Source organism: Dermochelys coriacea, chromosome 24 (genome assembly GCF_009764565.3).
Source record: "Dermochelys coriacea isolate rDerCor1 chromosome 24, rDerCor1.pri.v4, whole genome shotgun sequence".
In the NCBI taxonomy this organism is placed as follows: domain Eukaryota; kingdom Metazoa; phylum Chordata; order Testudines; family Dermochelyidae; genus Dermochelys; species Dermochelys coriacea.
The window spans coordinates 5,508,400-5,527,771 of record NC_050091.1 but is presented as its reverse complement, the minus strand read 5'-3'; the positions used below and the strand labels follow the sequence as shown (position 1 = coordinate 5,527,771).

At 52.3% G+C, this 19,372-nt stretch overlaps 2 protein-coding genes across 2 annotated transcripts in view; one reads left to right on the top strand and one right to left on the bottom strand.

Moving 5' to 3' along the window:
* Positions 1-4,043, top strand: part of LOC119847898 (perilipin-2-like) — a 48,559-nt gene extending 44,516 nt beyond the window's left edge. Inside the window, exon 7 of the mRNA XM_038383096.2 lies at positions 1,973-4,043. Coding sequence (XP_038239024.2) covers positions 1,973-2,206 — 234 coding nt within the window. The 3' untranslated portion in view covers positions 2,207-4,043. The remainder of the gene's footprint in view (positions 1-1,972) is intronic.
* Positions 4,044-8,800: 4,757 nt separating this feature from the next.
* LOC119847854 (ras-related and estrogen-regulated growth inhibitor-like protein) lies at positions 8,801-12,919 on the bottom strand. Its single transcript, XM_038383009.2, has 4 exons — positions 12,769-12,919; positions 11,909-11,962; positions 11,712-11,788; positions 8,801-11,040 (listed from the first exon to the last, which is right to left on the bottom strand). Exons 1-4 carry the CDS (start codon positions 12,881-12,883, stop codon positions 10,621-10,623), a joined length of 666 nt encoding a protein of 221 aa, XP_038238937.1. The 5' UTR covers positions 12,884-12,919; the 3' UTR covers positions 8,801-10,620.
* Positions 12,920-19,372: the final 6,453 nt, after the last annotated feature.

The window sequence follows — 19,372 nt, the reverse complement described above, 5'->3', positions numbered from 1 at the left end:
AAAGACAATGAGCTCATGTGTGAGGCCTGCAGGATGTACAGCAGCCAGGGGTCACTGGGGAGTGGGGCAGGTCTGGGGCTCAGCAGCTCTCTGCTGTCTGTCATCAGCGGGGCAGTGGAGAGATCCAATGTCAGTAACTCGCATGCTGGGGAGGCCTGAGCCGAAGGGCTGGTTCAGCGTGGGGGTGGGGTTGTAACAGGGCAAAAAAGTTGCAGGCAAAACTTTTTTCCTTTGGAAAAATGCTGTTTCGGGGGGAAGCGTCGGTTTCCAGGGAATGGTGCCGACAGCAGGTTGGTTTAGATGAAAATGTTGCCAGGAAGGTTGCTTAGACCCAGGATGGAATTTGTGCTCAGAGGGAGAGACACCCGCCCCAGAATAGACAACAGCCTGCTGGTTAGGACGGGCATGTGGGAGACCCAGGTTTGGGTCCCTTCTCTGTCTGAGTCAGACCAAGGACTTGAATGCAAGTGACCGAACCGCTGGGCTAGAGATTTGGCCTGTCTCTTTGGCCCAAGGGCTATTTAATTATTTGTAAAGGGGGGGATGGGGGGATGAGGGAATATATTTTATTGGCCCAACTGCTGTTGGCAAGAGAGAGACGAGCTTTTGAACTACACAGAGCTCTTCTTCGGGTCTGGGAATGGTACTCCAAGGATATTTCTACACTGTAGTGTACGCCCAGGGTTTCGACTCAGGCTCACACCTAACTCTGCTTCTGTCTATACACAAATTGCGCTAACCCAGGTCTCAGGACCTCCCCCCGCGGGGCGGAGGGTCTGAGCCTGAGTCAAGTCGGGATTCAGGGTCCAAGCCCTATTGCTTTGCAGCATAGACACAGCCACACTGGATTCGTGCTCTGGGAGTCCACTAAAAATTTCCATAATCCCACTGGCCCACGTTCTTTGTCCTCCGGACAGTCCAGTTTGATGGACAGTTGAGGTTTCCCGCATTGCATTACGAACCAAGGACTGAAGCGGCCATATTTTGGGAGGGCTCTAGAAAGTCTGGGATAGGGTGGTTGGACTTGTGTCCGAATAATACAGTGTAGACACTGGAGCTCTGATTCCCTTCGGGTTCAACAATTCCTAGCCTGGGGTCCCAAATGAGTGTAGATGACATTTCAAAATTCCACATTTCCCAGGAGACGGAAATTCTGCTTTTTCTGGTCGGCTGCAGCGCCGAGTGTCTCCAGCCCTGGTTAAAGCCATCCCGGTGGGGCAGTAATGGAGAGTAACTTGCAGAGCGGTGAACGGCGAATGTTTCCATCTGGGGTGGCTCCCTCATGTCATATCAAAATCTTAGGTGATGATAGCCGTGGGGGAGATTTGGCTGAGGATGCAGAGGGACGGTTAAGCCTTTGTAAACTCTCCCAGGATGCTTGTGTCTATTTCCCCCTGCAATGAGGATCCAGCCTCTATGTAGACAGAACACGGGTGCTCCCTATGGAGGGGTCAACCTTGGCAGACCCCATGCGGTGACGCAAAGCAGCAGGGAGCTAGAGAACCACAGGGTCTGTCTGTGTCCACCAGTCCCAGTGAGAGAGCCCCTTTCCCTCCATGACAGCCCAGTCTGCCTCTCTCAGCCACCAGGGATGCTGTGAGGTTTTGTACCAGTAACTCCCCATTGCCAGCTGCTTCCCAGCCCCAGTGACCGGTCCGGAACCAGCCCAGGGGGGAGCTGGAGCCTCACCAGACCAGGAGGCAGGCGCGATAAGGCTGGCCATGCCAGGCCTCTGCACGGGGCCTGAGTGGCTTGAAAGCAGCAGCTTCCAGAAGGGACCGTTGCCAGGAGTGCTTTCTAATCACATCTGAGCAGAGTGACCCTGCGCTAGCCGGGTCTTACATAAGAGCCGTTAATGGCTCGTACAGGCGGGGATGAAAATAGACTCACATCAGGACATTAGGAGGGATGGGACGGGGGATGATTCCCCGCCAGTGACTTCCCCAGGCTCATCTTGTTGTTTCCCATCCAGCTGAGACGTCGACTCTATCACGCTCTGGTTGCTCTGACCAAGATGGGTGCTCAGACCCAGGCCCCCAGCCTGGCTTCCCCAGGGATCCCATCCCCATCCGGCTCGTCCAGAGGAGGAAATCCAGCTCAGGACGCACAAGCAGCAAGGCCTGTAGCGACAAGCACAGCATCCAGGATGGGAGCGGTCACGGGTCCACCCCGTCGCCCACCCAGAGAGGTCTCCCCGCCGCCCTGAATCGGGATCCCCCTGCTAAGAAGACTCAATCTCCGCCCTCTGCGGCCAACTGACTCTGGGAGGGCGGGGACCTCTCCTCCTTGGGCAAAGAGATGTGAGCATGCAGCCAGGACATTCCCAGCACCCCTTCTCTACCATAACCACTGGGAGCCGGGCGGGAAGTGGGATTTGCATCCCATGGTGCATTCCGGGATTTCGAAATTTCGTTTTCTCCCAGATCTGGGCAGAAAGTCGAAATCTCGGAATCTTTCGCAAACGAAATAATACGAAATCATGCGTGAAGACCTTATCAAAATTGTTTCGTTTCGACTTTATCATTTCACCTATTACAGAGGGAGGCAGAGTGGCCTAGTGGCTAGCGCACTGACCTGAGACTCAAAAGACCTGGGCTCTATTCTGAGCTCTGCCAGTGGCCTGCTGGGAGACTTCCCTTTCCGTGCCCCAGTTTCCCCATCTATAATATGGGGGAAATGAAGCACTTAGAGGTCTATGGATGAAACGTGCTATATAAGAGCTAGGTTAATAGTATATTTATTAGATTATAAAGTCAAAATGATAAAGGTGAAATGAAACTTCTGGATAATTTCAATGAAGTTGTTATGTTCCCGTGAGACATTTTGATTTTTGTTGAATCAAATTTTCCCCAAGGGAAAAACATTCTGTTGGAAAATTTGTAGCTGGTTCTAGGCTGGGAAGCTTTAGGCCAGGAATAGAATTGTGGTAGGGGGTGAGCAGAACCAATTAATATCCTGCAGCAGGGGGCTCTGTAAATTAACCTGAAACATCATTCTGCAGCAGAAAGTTCCACAGAATATCCTCGGGTATCATGCTGCAGCAGGGAGTTCCCCAGGATGACCTCAGTTAATATCCCACAGCTGGGAGTTCTGCAGGTTAATCCCCCTAACATGCCCAGTGGTAAACATGCTGACAGCCACCCCCTTTGGAAGGCATCTTCTCCAGAGACCAGCACGCCAGCCCAGTCCCATCGCTGGCAGCTGCCAAGCCTTCCCTTCCCTATTAACTGACACCCCTTCACATCTTCTCCAACTACCATAACTATGCTTCCAAAGGGCCCCTGTCTCCCGAGGGCGGTAATGGTCCCCATAGCTGAGTGGCACTTACTGAACACGGTCTAAGGTCTCATGCATTTCCAGCCCTTCCAAGCAGTTTGCTCTGACGTAAAGGAGATGGTCCAGAGCTAAATCTCACGTGCAAAACACCCCCAATGAAGTGGAAGTGCCGGGGTTACCAAATAGCTGGCATGTATCAGCTTTAGCACCCAGTCCTGCTAGCTGCAGAGTGCCTTTCGCTCCCTCTGGCTTCAAACACACAGGAGCAGTGTGCAAAAGGGGGCCCTCAATTTTGTATCCTGTCCTTCCATGCGAGTGTACCCTAAGTAGCTTTATGGCATTAGGAAGCTAATCATATAGAGTAGAGAGGGCCTTGATCTGCCAGGAGGTATGAGCAGGGGAGGAGAGATGCAGGACGGCTGCCCTAGTGGAGTGAAGCTGCACTGGAGAAGGCTCTTGCACTGAGAAAGGCCAGCCTACATGTAAGGGGAGAGAGAAGAGGGTGGAGTTAGACAAGCCAGGAAGAGAGAAGAGATGGCATTATAGGGAGGCGGTTCTAGTGGCAGCTGCTGCATGGGAACCCTTTATGGCTCTCGCACGACCGAGTCGTCACCTCCAAAGACACTGCAGCAGGACAGGCTCCCTCGATCCAGGGCCCTCATGAATGAGCTTTGGTCAGTTTCGCTCCAAGGCTAGGTTCCTCTCCCTCTCGCATTTCCCTTCCTGTGCTTGTGTTCTGTAAAAGGTAATAAAAAAATAAATACATAAACCCAGCCTCCCAGCCATGTTCACTGGAGCCAGGGCTGTGTACCCCTGCCATTTTCTTGTGTCTGCAGCCTGGAACAGCTCACTCAGAAATAGCAATCCTTGGTTCTTGCATCACTAGCTCAGACTCTCAGAACATGCTATGCACGTGGGTGTTATCCCCCACTTTACAGGTGGGGAAACTGAGGCACAGCGAGACTATATGACTTGTCACAGGGCATGTTAGTGACCAGAGCTGGGAATAGACTCCAGGAATCTTAAATCCCTGTCCTAGACAACACTCCCCACACCAATGTTGGGAATGGAACCCAGGAGTCCTACGTCCCAGTCCCCTGGTTCTAATTGCTAGACCCCACTCTCTTCCCAGAGCCAGACATAGAATGTCCTGTCTCTCAGCCCCCAGTTTAAATCACTAGACCATATTCCTCCCAGGGCCAGGAAGTTGCATTCTCCTGCTGTAAGCATCCTGTAGCTAGTTCCCCATGTCTGTGTTTAAACAATAGATTGGGGAGGCACTTTGGATTGTATCTAAACAGGTGCACCTGTCTCAAATAACCTGCCATTCCCATTCAGGCTGGCTTAGAGCCTGGTCTCTCCTCCCTTCCTTTGCAGTTCCAGAAGAGGGCTGAGTGGCTGCAGGCTCCGGACCCGTGCGAGCGGCAATACGCATGCTCTGTGCATTGTATGTGCCCTCAGACTGTGGCTTTGCAAAATATGTATCCCTCTTTAGCTTGATTTTCCCCTCGGAGACAAGTCCAGTGACTCCAGTGTGTGTTGCCCTGACTCACACCAGCTTGAGGTGTGAATCGGGCCCTGCGAGACCACTGTGGAATTGCTCCACCCCTCCCTTAGCTCGCACATGTACATTTCACTTGCCCCGCAGCCAGTGGGTGCAGCACCAGGGTCAGCAAGTGGGCCAGAATCTGATCTCATGCCAGTTTCACACTGGCAAAGCCCCATTGATTACTCCTTTTCGACACTGGGGAAAATGAATGGAGAATCCAGCCCTGCGTCTCTGTAGTGAGGCTATTGATTGATGAATCTGGTGTCCCCTCGCCTGCTGTTAAATGAGTCTTCTGTTCTATTCCTTGCCCTCGTGTTCTTCCTTTTCAGTTCTTCGAGCCTCCTTCAATCGCTGCCTGCTGAGAGCGCACAGAAGCCGATGCTTATTGGTGTCTCTACAGACACAGGATGGGTGTTACCTCCGAAATCCAGGGGGCCTTTTGATCAAGTAATTTGCCTGGAGTCTTCCAGAGATCTATCTTATGGAGCTGATTTTCCAAGATCCTCAGTGCCCTCTGCGGCTGTTGACTTCAGCTGCATTTGTGAGTGCTCAGCATCTCTGAAGAGCAAGCCCCAGGCCTCTTCTTTATCTCACTGTTCAGGGGCTGCTTGACCCTTCGTGGTAGGGCCAGGTGAAGGTGCCCCCAGCCCATAAATGTTACCGTGGAGGTAAAGGTGGACCGGAGCTGCAGAATTCAGATCCAAGTCCTGATTCCACCCAGGGTTTGGTTTCAGCCCATTCCGGAGTTGAGATCCACCTGGAGGTGTTCGGCTCCAAGCCCTAGCTCCATCACCCTGCCCCTGGTGCTTTCATTTACACCAGCACAGTGTGCGTGTCGAACGCTGCCGTTCTGAGCTGGTGCTTTGCGTGGTATAAACGATGGTCACCAGTGCAGAGAATCAGGCCTCTGGTGCATGGCAGGTAACGGCTGCTGCTAGACAGGGCAGTGTCTTGAGAGCCTGGGGCCCCTTTGTAACCGGAAAGCCAGAGCTCCATGCACCCAGCTGTTTACCCAGAATTACCTTCCACTTTAACTCCTGGTAGGTCAGTAGATCCTTATCTGGCACGATCCATGGTCAGTGGCCCTCTGTGCTTGGCTCCTAACACAGCACATGCATGATGGACATTGTCCAAGCTCACCCTTCCCCACTGCTGGCTTTCCTCTTTCATTAAAGTAACAAAGCCCTCACGCAGGACTGTGCTTATCATGATAAACCTTAGCCCTCCTCTCTCCTAAGCTCCATCCTGAGCAGGCTCATTACATCTCTTCCCTATGGGCCCTCTTCTAGCTCTCCCTTCACTCCCAGACTCTCAGCCTTTATGTTGTTGAGCAGGATTAATCAGGCCCCACCTGGTCTGGCTGAAAGGGTGAGTCAGTAGAGTAGCTCTGCACCTCCATACAAGGTTCCTATTTAATGCCCTAAACAAGATAGAGCAGATCCTTTGATTCACCTCCCATGATCCAAAAGGGCCCATTGTTTCTTGATATGGCAGCTTTAGGGGGATTGGTGAACAGGGATGTCAAATATATGTCCATCAGCACCAGGATGGGACCCTACATTTTTTATTTGATCTGAGCTGCCTTTAACTTCTATCTTTCCCTGCATGTTATTTTTTATAATGTTCTTTGCACGGTCCTTGTTTAGAAACAGCTTCAGATTCCACACACCCTGGTCCCTACTGGATTGGGAGACTGGGCTGGATTCTGATCCCTGGTGCAAACCCAGGGTCACTCTGCTGTGTTTGATTTACACCAGTATAAGAGAGATCAGAGCCTGGCCCGTAGCTGTTACTGGGTTCTCCCAAATCCAGAGCCTTTCTGTAACATCCTGGAAATGACGGGAGCTGACCTTTGTTTGCTGTGTTGCCCCCAGCAAGGGGAAATGACCGCATCTCTGTGAATGCTCAGCCAGTTGTGAGGTTATCAGATTCCTAAGATGACGCTGACTAGGGGGCATGGCCCCAGAGCTCTGGGTCACCTTGTAGCACGCGGGCTCAGGGGAGAATGTGTGGGCCTCCACACAGAGGGGTAAATGCTATTCCAGGTCATTGGCTTCAGTGTATGGACTCCAGTGTAAAACTAAACACAGATCAGTGCTGGTGTGAGATCTCTTTGTTTATCCACCCAGAACAGGTAGCAGCAGGGCAAGCTTCACACCTGCACTGTCCCAGAGAGACTAGTTGTTTGCAGGGTTATGGTAGCCGTGTGGTCCCAGGGAGAATAGATCCGTTTCCATCTTCAGTGCCTGAGTGCGGAGCCCCTTGTGCACTGGCAAACAGGGGGTTAACTCTCTGCCTAGATAATGTCCTTATAATGTCCCTTGTCAGCATACAATTGCAAATGGTCTTTATCTCCACGCTGCACATGGGGAAACTGAGGCACAGAGAGAGCGCTCAAGTGACTTTCTCAGGGTCACACAATGAGTCTGTAGCAGAGCTAGGCATCAAATCCAGATCTCCTGAGCTCCAGCCTAGTGTCCTATGGCTGAACCAATTGGTTTAGTAGAGAGGGCTGGATTCCAGGTGTACTATGGTCCCTTGGCTGGGATATAAACTCAGGACTTCATACTCTCTTCAGTCTACAGTGGATTCCCCCACTCATGTCTGTGGGAGGCTGGTAATAAGAGCAAGGGGGTGGATCAGGGCGTAACTGTGGCTGTTCTCTGCTGCTGAGGGCCCATGGGGAGCAGAGTGTAAGTTAGAGCAGCCCTGAGGCCACTCTGATTTACACTGGAGGCTGGGCAGAATAAAAGACTTAATGCCTTCCCTCCCTCCTCCAGCCTGGGTGGAGTGACTGAGGCTCAGGCCCCATGTGTCATTTACACCACCCCAGAATTTCCCCCACAGACGTCCCCAGATGAGTCAGGGCTGCAGGCGGCCCTAGACTCTGCTTGGACGCTGGGTAACGCTGCCAAATGCCCACCTGTGGGGGAGCTGCGTCCCGAGAGCCCACAGATGGTGACTATCACAGCACGTGGGCATCAGTTCCATGCCTCCATCCCACTCAGCTTCACAAATAGCACCGCCAGCCTCCCTCCGCTCCTCAGCCGCAGCTTCTGCCGCATGGCTGGGGACAGGGTGGTCCAAAGTGCTGCGTAGATTCTGCCCCCGTTTGGGTGACTGCAGATCAGCCGGCTCCCTCTGCCCAGCACCTGTGACAGTGTGAGCACTTTTCTGCAGGGCTCCACCCGGTGCAGGGAGGAAGGGAAAACTAACTGCAGTAAGACACCAGGAGCAGGAGTGACTCATCGGAGGTTAATCACAGGGAGAGCGCCCAGGAGTCCTGGCTCCCGCTCCCCTCCTTTAACCCACCAGACTACACTCCCTCCTCGACGTGGGTCCCAGGAGTCCCCTTACTCTGCCCACTAGAACCCAATCTGCAAAGAAAACCCCCTTGCTCTGTGCTGTGAAAAGTGGCCCCGGGCACAACAACTCATTACACTGTGGCCTCCTGCTCTGACCTCAGCACAGACCTCACCAGACTGCTGCCTGTATCTGTGCAGAAGGTACCTGCCACTCCAATGGCAGCTCATCCCTTTGGTTGTGTAGTGTGGGAGAGGGTTAAATAATAATAACCACTCGCTCTTATCACCAGCAGGTCTCAAAGCACTTTCCAAAGGCGGGTAGTATTATTATCCTCATTTTACAGACAGGGAAACTGAGGCACACAGCAGGGATGTGACTTGCCCACGGTCACCCAGCAGCAGAGCTGGGAATAGAATCCAGGTTTCCTGAGTCCCCCAGGCAGTTCTCCATCCACTAGGTAACAGATCAGTGCCAGAGCCCCTCTATTGTCTGTTCATGACTTAGAAATCTGACCCCCCCCAACTTTTTTTCCCCTGTTGTAATATCTGGGCCTGAGTAACTTGCCCAGATCACCCAGAGTGTCCATGGCAAAACCAGGAACTGAACCCAGCTCCTTTGAGATTTTCCTCTAAGGGTGAAGAGTCATAGTGAAAGCATCAAACTATTTTCTTTTATAACATACAAACCTTTATTGCCCATCCAAAAATAACATTTTTTCCACAATTATTTATTTTTTCTAATGTGCAAGTAGAATATTTTAACCGGAAAAAAAATTCCATATGTAAACATTTGCTCTGATGAAGAACGCTCCCAATAAGTTAAATATTTATGTTATTCACAAATATACAACAGTTCACATTTTAGTCAGGAGAATTTGTATTCCAGCTGCTGGAGACAATAACATCTTCCACTCACCCTGGGACAGGTGGCATTTAAAATGACCCTGCCTTAAACAGTGAAAGCCCTATCTATCAGCAGCTCTATGTTTCTAATATTCTAGGTTGAGAATTTGGCTTTGGAAAAAATCAATAATAGTTTAACACTTTGCAACTAATGAAGCCTCGCACCACACAAACAGTGAGGTAGGCATTATTATCCCCATCTTACAGATGGAGAAACTGAGGCACAGGGGGGGGATATGATTTGCCCAAAATCGCACAGCAAATCAGTGGCAGAGCCAGGAATTGAACCCCGGAGTCCTGAGCTTTTTGTCACTAGCCTTCGCTGCATGCAGTGACAAATGCCACCGTTGTTGCTTACAGGGCACAGGAAAAGGCCCAGATTTCCTCTGTCAGTTACACTGATGTAAATTCAGAGTCACTCCACTGACTAATGGAGTGACTGTGGATTTACACTGATGTAACTGACGAGTCACGCAATGCATTAGATTCTGCTCTCAGGTACAGCAAGTGTAAATCCAGAGTGACTCTGTTAAAGTCCCTGGGTTCAGACCAACGTAACTGAGATCAGAACCTGGCCCGATAACTTCTAGCAGGAAAAGTAATTTGGAAACCCAGCAGAAAAAACAATGCAACCCAGTGGGGCTGGCGCAAGCTACTCAAATTTCAGTAAGCCCCATTATTTCATCACCAGATTCTAATCTTTTCTTTACTACCCGAGGCTTTACTAGAGCCAAGTTTTAAAACATGGGCCCCTTAAAAGTACGTAAACTTTGTGCTTCTGGCTCTTAGATTGCTGCAGATAGTCATTCCTTTGGTTAAGAGGGCCCAATGCTTGAACTTCAAGCAAAGGTTTTATACATTGCCCCTCACTGTGGTATCTGACTTTCAATGGGAGTTCAGCCTGAATTCAGGCTCAGGTCCCATATACTGACCTTATCATCCAAATATGGGATCTGGGTGACAGATTCTCTGCTTCCTTGTGCCTTGTGTTCCAAATTTGGTGCAGTTCCATGGAGCAGTGCAAATTTCCTCCAGCAGGGATTTTGGCCCTCTGGAGTCAAAGTGCCCGTAAAATGCTGCCTTTCGGCGTTGCTAATGTTACATGCTCACTTGGCACAGGTGTGAATGCTTCCACAAAGCACAGGTGTCAGGGGAGAATTGGGCACCCAAAGTCCACTTGACAAACCTGATTCACTGTAAACATAGCTCGTTTACCCTCCCCGCGAAATACACCCACATCTGGGGCGGAGCGCAGCCGCTCTTTAATAGCCACTCGGTCACAATTTTTAGGAAGGGGCATGTGGAGAATGCCCAGCAGAAGCTGCCAGCGGGCACAGGTAGGGAGGCGGAATGTAATTACCACCCCGATTATATCACAGACCCCAGTCAGAGCTCCCACCAGAGAAGGCTGGGGGCACACACAGAGAACTGCTTCCCCATGGCTCTCGCCATGTACCCTCGTCAAAGGGCTCATCCGGTGCTCCATGCCACGCTGAGGAACTGGTGACACCCAAGCCACTGGCGCGTGCTTCGGCTACGCTCCGTTGCCCCCAGGATCTGAGCTATCCTCACGGGACCCTTCCTCGCTCATTCTGTCCTCCTCCTCCCAAAGACGGCTGACATGCTGCGGACGATGCTGCGGATGCCCACAGCCTTCTTGCCAGAGCTCCTGGAGTCCCGCACCAGGTCGAGGAGCTCGTGGAAGACCACCAGGGCGCCGTGGTACGTCTCGGCGGCCGAGATCTCGAAGAAGCCTGAGTTCGTGGAGAGGGCCAGGAGCCGCCCTTCCTCGCTGGAGACAGCCCGCCGGTGCTGCAGGTCCCGCTTGTTGCCCACCAGGATGATGGGCGCTTTCTCGGAACTGCCCCGTCTCTTCAGCTGCCGGATGCGCTGGAGCTGCTGGCGGGCCAGGTGGAAACTGGAGCGGTCGCAGATGCTGTAGACCACGACGAAGCCGTCCGCCCAGCGCAGCTGCTTCTCGCTCACCCAGCCCTGGAGCTCGGCGGCCTGGAGAGGAGGCGAGGGGAAGGTTAGAGAGAGCGGGACAAAAACCAGGAGTTAGCCAGGGCGAAGAGGCCATCACATCGCCACAGTGACCAGATCAACCCCCTTTCTTGCCTCAGCCCAGCTGGGGAGGAAATGGAGGGCGGGGGCGTGTGTGTGTGTGTCAGGAAAGGACTTTCCCTCCAGGTGCCGCAAGGCACAACTGACCAGTTGGGAGGGTAGGGAGGGTCTGGCTATTACTGGGGAAGAGCTGAAGCAGCCATCTTTGTTGTGGGCACATAAAGACGCTGGTGAGTGCCAGGGCACTGGGGAGGGTCAGTTCTGTCATCAATGCTCTCACCCTCCCCCCTCAATCTTTATTCAGCCTCCCTCCCACGAAAAGTAATTGGGTGCCATTTCTCAGCCTTGGGTGGGCTGGAAGCCAAGGTGGCCATGTTTGTTGTGGGCATATGGCAGCAATCTGAGGGCAGAGGGGTTTCCTGTAGGCCCCGCAGAACCAGAGCAAGTTTGTTCTTGCCCATGTGCCCCTCTAGGAGGGGAAGGGGGGGGCCTCCATCTGCTGAGAGGACACCTGTCCTGTTAGGAGCTGGCCTGAGTCCTAAGAAACCCATTCCATCCATTCTGTCCCCAAAGCCATTTGGTTGGGTTGGAAGCCGCAGGCTGCGATTTCTCACCTGGGGGCAGGTGGAGTCCCAGATGCTGAAGCAAACGTCTCTGCCTCCAACCATCACGTTGTGCGTGTAAATGGATTCTGGAGCCACATGGGGGGGGAAGAGGGAGCTGTTAAGAGAGTGTGGACTTGAAAGAAAGAAAGAAAGAAAGAAAGAAAGAAAGAAAGAAAGAAAGAAAGAAAGAACCCAAAGCTACTCACCAATATCCCCGTATTCACCAATAAACCTCCGGGTGAGGAATCGGACTGTCAGAGCTAGAACAAAAGAGACCCAACGTTACTCCGGCTGGCACCAAGCTGAGCCCAGATCACCCGGCAGGACTGAAAGCGATTCCTGGGCCTCCCAGCGCATCCCCTCACGCCCGCATGCTCCCAGTGGGATCAGGGTGGTGGGCGATGCCGGACTGAGAACCCAGAGAACAGCTGTTCACACACCCAGGGTACAGTGTGGCTTGTTCCCAGCCATGGGGGCCGTGGGAAGACCGGAGGGTGGAAGGAAGGGGGCAGTGATCGGACAGGAGGACGGAGGGAAGGGGGCAGTGGGAGGCAGGAAGGGTGGAGGGAAGGGGGCAGTGGGAGGACAGGAGGGAAGGGAGCAGTGGGGGGCAGGGAGGGTGAAGGGAAGGGGGTAGTGGGGGACAGTGGGAGATGGAGGGGAGGGGGCAGTGTGAGGATAGGAGGGTGGAGGGAAGGGGGCAGTGGGAGATGTAGGGTGGAGGGAAGGGGGCAGTGGAAGGACAGGAGGATGGAGGGGAGGGGGCAGTAGGGGGCAGGGAGAGTGGAGGGACGGGGGCAGTGGGAGATGGAGGGAGGGGGCAGTAGGGGGCAGGGAGGGTGAAGGGAAGGGGGCAGTTGGAGATGGAGGGAGGGGACAGTGGGAGGCAGGGAGGGTGGAGGGCAGGATGGAGGGAAGAGGGCAGTGGGAGATGGAGGGGAGGGGGCAGTAGGGGGCAGGGAGGGTGGAGGGCAGGATGGAGGAAGGGGGCAGTGGGAGATGGAGGGAAGGGGGCAGTGGGGGGGCTGGGAGGGTGTAGGGAGGCTGCGGGGTGCCCAACACTCACCGGATTTCCCCACTTTCTCCGCTCCCAGCACCAGGATATTGGCTTCCACTTTGGGCTGGCTCCCCTCGGACATCCCGCCGGGCTGCTGGGGCGCCGTGCGGAGCTGAACGACCATTTGGGGCGCGCTCGGGGTCCGGGCCGGGCGCTGCTGCTCTGCGAGTCCGGACAGCGCCGGAGCCTGGTTTATAGGGGACAGGCGGAGCCCGGCTTTGAGTGACGGACACACAGGGACAGCTCCCCCCCCCCGCAACGCTCTGGTGCACACACACACACAGAGCCAGACATAAACATTGGCTCACAACACCTAGGGCGCACACACTCAGTCATTTTTACAGAGACACACAAATACTGGTTCACAATACACAACCCAGGGCGCACGCACGCACACACACACTAGGGGACACGCAAAATCCTTGGCGTGCACACAGTCATTCACACAGAGACACAAACACTGGCTCACAACACACACACACACAAAACCCAGCACACCAACACACAATCCAGGATGCACACAGATGCACACTTTATTTTCACAGAGAGACACACACAAATACAGGTTTACAACACACACACGACTCTGGGAGTATGCATACATACACTCATTTTCACAGATTCACAACACACACACAGAGCCCTGTGCATCCTTACACACAGAGGCACACAAATACAGATTTCCAGCACGCACACGCACACACACACACACACATACACCCACCCACCAGGGCATCCTCATGGAGACTCACAAGAATTTATGCAGAGATACACATATATGCACACATAAATACAGGTTCACCGACACAATCCATTGCTTCCTCACACAGATCCACACAGACTCACATTCACACAGAGGTATTCACACACACATGCTCACACAACTATTGATTTTTCTCAGACACATAGCTGCCCCCAGGTATAACCCCCCTACACACACACACAAGTTTACCCAGAGTTACAGACAACACAGTTCCACACAGACACACATAGACACACACATTCCTACACACCAGCAGGCTCACAAGTACAGAGATGTAGTCACATCTTAGCATACAGGTACACCTATATTCACACAGACACAAAATTACACAAGCTGTTCCTCACACACCTGTACACATGTGCAAGTGGGCAGCAAACCCACAATTGTAGGTACTCTTGCATGAGCACACACTGTCCTATCACACCCTCTCCCTTGCACACACACTGAAACACAAAAGACACACTCACACACACTTTCCCTTGCACGCACACACACACTTTTCCCTTTGCACACTTATTCATACACACACCTACTTTCCCTGTCACACTGACACTTAAACACACGCAGACATGCTCTCACACAGGTACACACTTTCCCTCATACATGCACTCTTTCCCTTGTGTGTGTGCACACTGACAATCTCCTGCGCACACAGTCTCACACACAGAGACACTCGTGTGCACACACACACACACACAATCTCACACACACATAATCTCATGCTCACACGTGTGCATACACAGAGAATCTCACACCTGCTCACAGAATCTTGTGTGCACGAACACACACACAATCTCTCTGTCACGCAGTTTCACATACAGAATCTCTCTCTCTCTTTCTCACACACACACACCCACACCCACACCCACACACCCTGAGCTGAATGGAAACTCCTTTCACTCTCTGCCTTTGCCCACCCTTTGCCTGTCCTCAGAACTCCCTGGCTGCTTCCCAGCCGGACCTGTTCCTACCAGCTCAGCCCAGCCAGGGAGCCAGTTCATTAGCAGCTGTCATGCCTGGCCCTGCAAGAATCCCTTTCACACCCTGTGCTCTCCTGGCTGAACACAGTGTGAAGGCCCGTAAAGATGCAGAGGTTCCCAGCCGGAAGCCCCAGTGCCTTCATCTCTGTGGCACAGCCAGGGGCTCTCAGATCCTCAAAGGTATGTAGGTGCCTAACTCCCATTGAAATCAATGGGATTTAGGTGCCTAAATACTTCTGAAGATCTGGGCCTTAGCCCCTAGTAGGATGCAAGCACACCCAGAGACCAACCTCCAAACCAGGCAGATCTGAGCCAAAAACCGAGAGCCAACCCCCATCCCCTGACTGAAGTCTGGGGGATACTCCAAATCTGAACCCCAGATGCCAATTACATACCAGTAGTTCTGCAGGCACCACAATAAGAGACAGTTTAGGGGTATTAGGAATGGCTAGAGCCTGTCTCAGGCAGTGCCCAGGAGATCTGGGACATGGGGGAAACTGAGGCACGATGGGGAAGTGATTTGTCCATGGTCTTCCTGAAGGTTGGTGGCAGAGCTAGGGACAGAAGCCAGGTCTCTGACTCCCAATGGCACTGCTGCAAAGGGAGGTGCCAATAAGCTTCTAGGGGACAATGATGGAATGAACTGCCCATTGGGGAATTTTCTTCCTAATTCCACCACCCACCTCTGAAAACCGCTGCTTCGCAGATGGGTTAGACGACAGATGGACAGACAGATGCCCTGCTGCTGAATAAGGTGGATAGATCAGAGGGATTGAAAGAGCTAGATAAGTAGATGGGAATACAGAGCCGGGGTGCAGATGGAGAGAGAGAAGTGAGTCTTTACTACACAACAGTTCTGGACTTTTTTCTTTCATTTTAGAAGCCTTAGCAAGCTGGATTCCCCACGCAGGACACTGAGCGCCGGGTAAAGGCTGCTTTCAGAGCAGGGATGCTGCTGCCATCTTGGGGCCAGGAAATAAACAAGCTTAAAATGATTTCTAGCCAATTAGTATTAGCAGGGCTGCTCTCATTTATGCTGTGTGCCTCATGACCCCCGGTGAGCAGAGAAGAGTCACCACAGAGTGCACTCTGGCCAGTGCTCTGAGCCTTCCCTTAAGCCAGGGGCTGGGGAGCCCTCGGGGCGCCATTCCCACCCACTTGAAGACCCCATGACCCTGCCAGAGCGGCACAAAGGGGCCAGAGTGTGACTGAGAATCAGGGCCAATAAGTCCCCATTTGCCGCAGCCTACTGGCTGCGCGGGAGTACAGCCACCCTGGCCTTCGGGATAACACAATGGAGGCAGGATTCCTGCCCTGTCTCTGTAGCTGTGTGTGGAGAGAGGTGTGCTAGGATGGGGAGTCAGGACTCCTGGGTCCTATTCCTAATTCTGGGAGGGAGCATGTCTAGGGATTCGCGCTGGGACTCAGGACTTCTGGGAGGGGGTCTCATTCTAGCCCTGCAGTAGGAGCGTTTGTCTACTGGTTAGAGCAGGCCACCATGAGTCAGAACGCCTGGGTTCTTCTATGCCTATTCCAGGAGGGAACTGTGGGCTAGTGTGAGCCAGGGCTCCTGGGTTTTATTTCCCTCTCTGCCATTGATTTGCTGCACGGTCCTCCCCAGCTCTGTGCCTCAGTTTCCCCACTTTGTTAACAGGGATAAAGATCCTGACCTGCCTCCTAGGGGAGGCTGCGAGGCTCATGTTTATAAAGGCTGGTCTCAGTGCTGGGGATGGGAACACCAGTCTCTGCAGCTGTTTCCCACATGCCTACCATATACCTAGCCCCAGACAAGTGCATGTGAGCTGGGAGCAGATGCTGGGGGGATAGGTGGGAGGACGGTGTCGCAAGCGATTCAAGCTTTGCCGCATTTGGGTTGGCATCTCCCGTCCTTTGCCTTCTCGTGCCTTCCTCGCCGCTCAGCACGTGATGCTCAGCTTGGGCAAGTGCCGCCCTTTGTGTCGCCCGCGCTCTCTGCTGCGTGTGCTAATTAGGTCTGGGGGTGGGGAGGCTGCTTCTGAATGATGACAAATGCTCGGTGCCTCTGCTTCTGGGTACCCGGCTCCGGATCGGTGTGTGCCTGGCATGTGTGCTGCGCACAGAGCCACAGCGCTCTGTGTGTGTGTACATGGCTTGGTGTGGATGGGGCTCTGTGTGTGTGTGTGTGGTGGCACATTTGGCTCTGTGTGTGTGTGTATATCTGTCTCTCTGCACCTGTGTCTGGCTGTGTTTGCATGGGTCTGTGTGTGCTCATGTGTTTGTAAAGTTGTGTTAGAGTGTGTGTGAGACAGTATGTTTGTGTGTGTGTGGTTAGGTGTTAGTGCTTGTGTGTGTAGGTGTATGTGAGTGTATGCACAGGTTGTGTGAGAGTGTGTGGGGGACTGTGTGTTAGAGTGTGTGCAGGTGTTTGTGAGTGTATGCACAGGTTGTGTGAGAATGTGTGGGGGACTGTGTGTTAGTGTGTGTAGGTGTTTGTGAGTGTATGCACAGGTTGTGTGAGAGTGTGTGGGGGACTGTGTGTTAAAGTGTGCATAGGTGTTTGTGCGTGTATGCACAGGTTATGTGAAAGTGTGTGAGAGACTGTGTTAGTGTGTCTATGTGGTTAGGTGCATGTGTAGGTTGTGAATGTAGTGGATCTATGTGTATTTGTGTAGATCTTTGTCCATGACTGTGGTTGTGTGTGTGTTTGTGGCTGAGTGTGTGGACGACCTATGTGAATGGGTCTGTGGGTCTGAAGTGGGGTGGGGGATGACAGGCGTGTCTAAGGCTTTGGCAAAATTGTATAGTATATGAGAAATAGCCCGGGGCCACGGATTAGAGCCACAAGGGGGCAGGGTTAAGCTTACTTGTGCAGCCTTAACTTTGGCATTTACTTTTCCCATTCGTCTCTTTGCAACCTTAGCAGCCTGTCTCCACTCCATCTCAGGGGGGCCTCCCACAGCGTGTTACCCCTTGTGCTCAACTATCTGCTCCAACTTGCATTTAGCTCAGACACGCTGATTTCTTTCCACAGACCTGAAGAAGAGCCCTGTGTAGCTCCAAAGCTTGTCTCTTCCACCAACAGAAGTTGAACATAAGAACAGCCATACTGGGTCAGAGCAAAGGTCCATCTAGCCAGTATCCTGTCTTCCGACAGTGGCCAATGCCAGGTGCCCCTCAGGATTAGGGCCCTGATTCTCCCCTCCCTGGCATTGGCATTATACTCTGCTGTAACTCAAGTGACTCAAATGCAGCAGCGTCTGTCACAGCATAGGGCAATTACACCTGTATTCCTCCCCTACAGTCCAGCAATGGCACATGCTCCAGGCTCCTTGGGCAGAGACCCGCTCTCTCTCCCTTTTGACCAGGGCATTTCCAGGCTGCGCTGTCCCCCTACCGTACTGCGAAATCCCCAGTGAAAGACGGACACCTAAGCAGCCCTGCTTCGTTTCTCTCTGCGGAGATGGCATACAGTGTAATTGCTACTATTGTAAGTTCCCACACTGCCCTCTCTAAGCAAGCACTTTTATTCTTAAGGTAAAAGCATATTTAAAATGATCAAAGAACCTCCATGCTTGCTACTAAGCTCACCGGAGCTCACGCCCTCACTCCAGCAAGGGCTCAGGTTGGTAGGAAGTCCTTCAAACCCCATCACAGGGGTTATGCCAGTGGTCACCTGTTCATACCTTTCACTCAGAACTTGCTCACTCATGGATCCTTTCATCCAGTGGGGCTTCCAAGGCACTGTGACTAGGTCATCAGCCAGACGAGGGGTTTCTGCTCAAGGCGCAACTTCAAGAGGATTTGCATGCCCAGCCTCCCAAGTATTTCCCAGGAATCCCGCTACTTTGTCTAACACAGTCGAGCCACAAGTGGCTCTTCAATGCGTCTCCTGCGGCTCTTTGCAGCACATCATATTAAAACATGGTGTGATTTAGTTATTAACCAATCTGAGTTATTAGCCAATCAGGATGCTTTTACAATGTTATTAACCAATTAAATCATCAACTTGTACTAAGTTATTAATTTATTTGCTGTGAGAATAAAATATATATTAAATATTTCCCTGGTCATTCACCCTCCTGTGGCTCTTTTGGGTCACATTGATCACTAATTTGGCTCCTGAATCACTGAGCTGTGAGTATCACTGGTATAACCCAGTGTTTCAAAGAGACCTTTGAAGCACATAACACATTCCAGGGTTTACATTAGCCAAGACTTCTCCTTAAAGAAAGTACAGACAATCCCACGTAACACACAAACATTTGCATTTTTTAATACGATGAACTCTGAAAACACTCCATAAAATTTGTCACTTGCAGGAAATTGCCAGAACAATCACATCTTCTGATTTACAAGAGTGGAAGAGCACGTCCACTCTGCAAACTAAGGTGCGCTTGTAGTGCAGACAGGTATAACCATGCTCGCTTTCACCCAACCAGCATGGGGAACAATAATGGCAAAGAGCTGGTGGCATGGACGACGATATGGGTCACCTGGGGTCCCTGGTTGCAAGCTCATAGTGAAGCCTCAGCTGCCATGTCTTCACTACTCACCTAGCGGATCCTAGTAGATTGAAGCTAGCCTGGGAACAGCCCCTGAGCTGGAATCATACCTTCACTTGCAGTACAGACATATCCTGAGTGAGAAGTGAATCGGGCCCTAGATTTGAATGAGATTAGAAAGATTTATGCACCGGTTTGCCTAGATGAGAAAGGCGCCGGTATGTTAAATGGCACTTATGGGAGAGGCTGCAGTACATTAAATCTATAGCCTCACTGGTAGGATGCAATCATTCTCGGATGGTGCACTTTGCAACTCACACACGGACACAACACTAACGGCTGGCCTTGCATGGCCCAGTGTAACGGGGCAGGAGGGCTATTCAGGGATT

Coding starts and splice junctions, on each gene's coding strand:
- LOC119847854 (XM_038383009.2), bottom strand. CDS start 12,883: ATGGTCGTTCAGCTCCGCACGGCGCCCCAGCAGCCCGGCGGGATGTCC. Junction 11,963..12,768: donor GGAGAAAGTGGGGAAATCCG/GTGAGTGTTGGG, acceptor CTTTTGTTCTAG/CTCTGACAGTCCGATTCCTC. Junction 11,041..11,711: donor GGGACTCCACCTGCCCCCAG/GTGAGAAATCGC, acceptor CCTCCTCTCCAG/GCCGCCGAGCTCCAGGGCTG.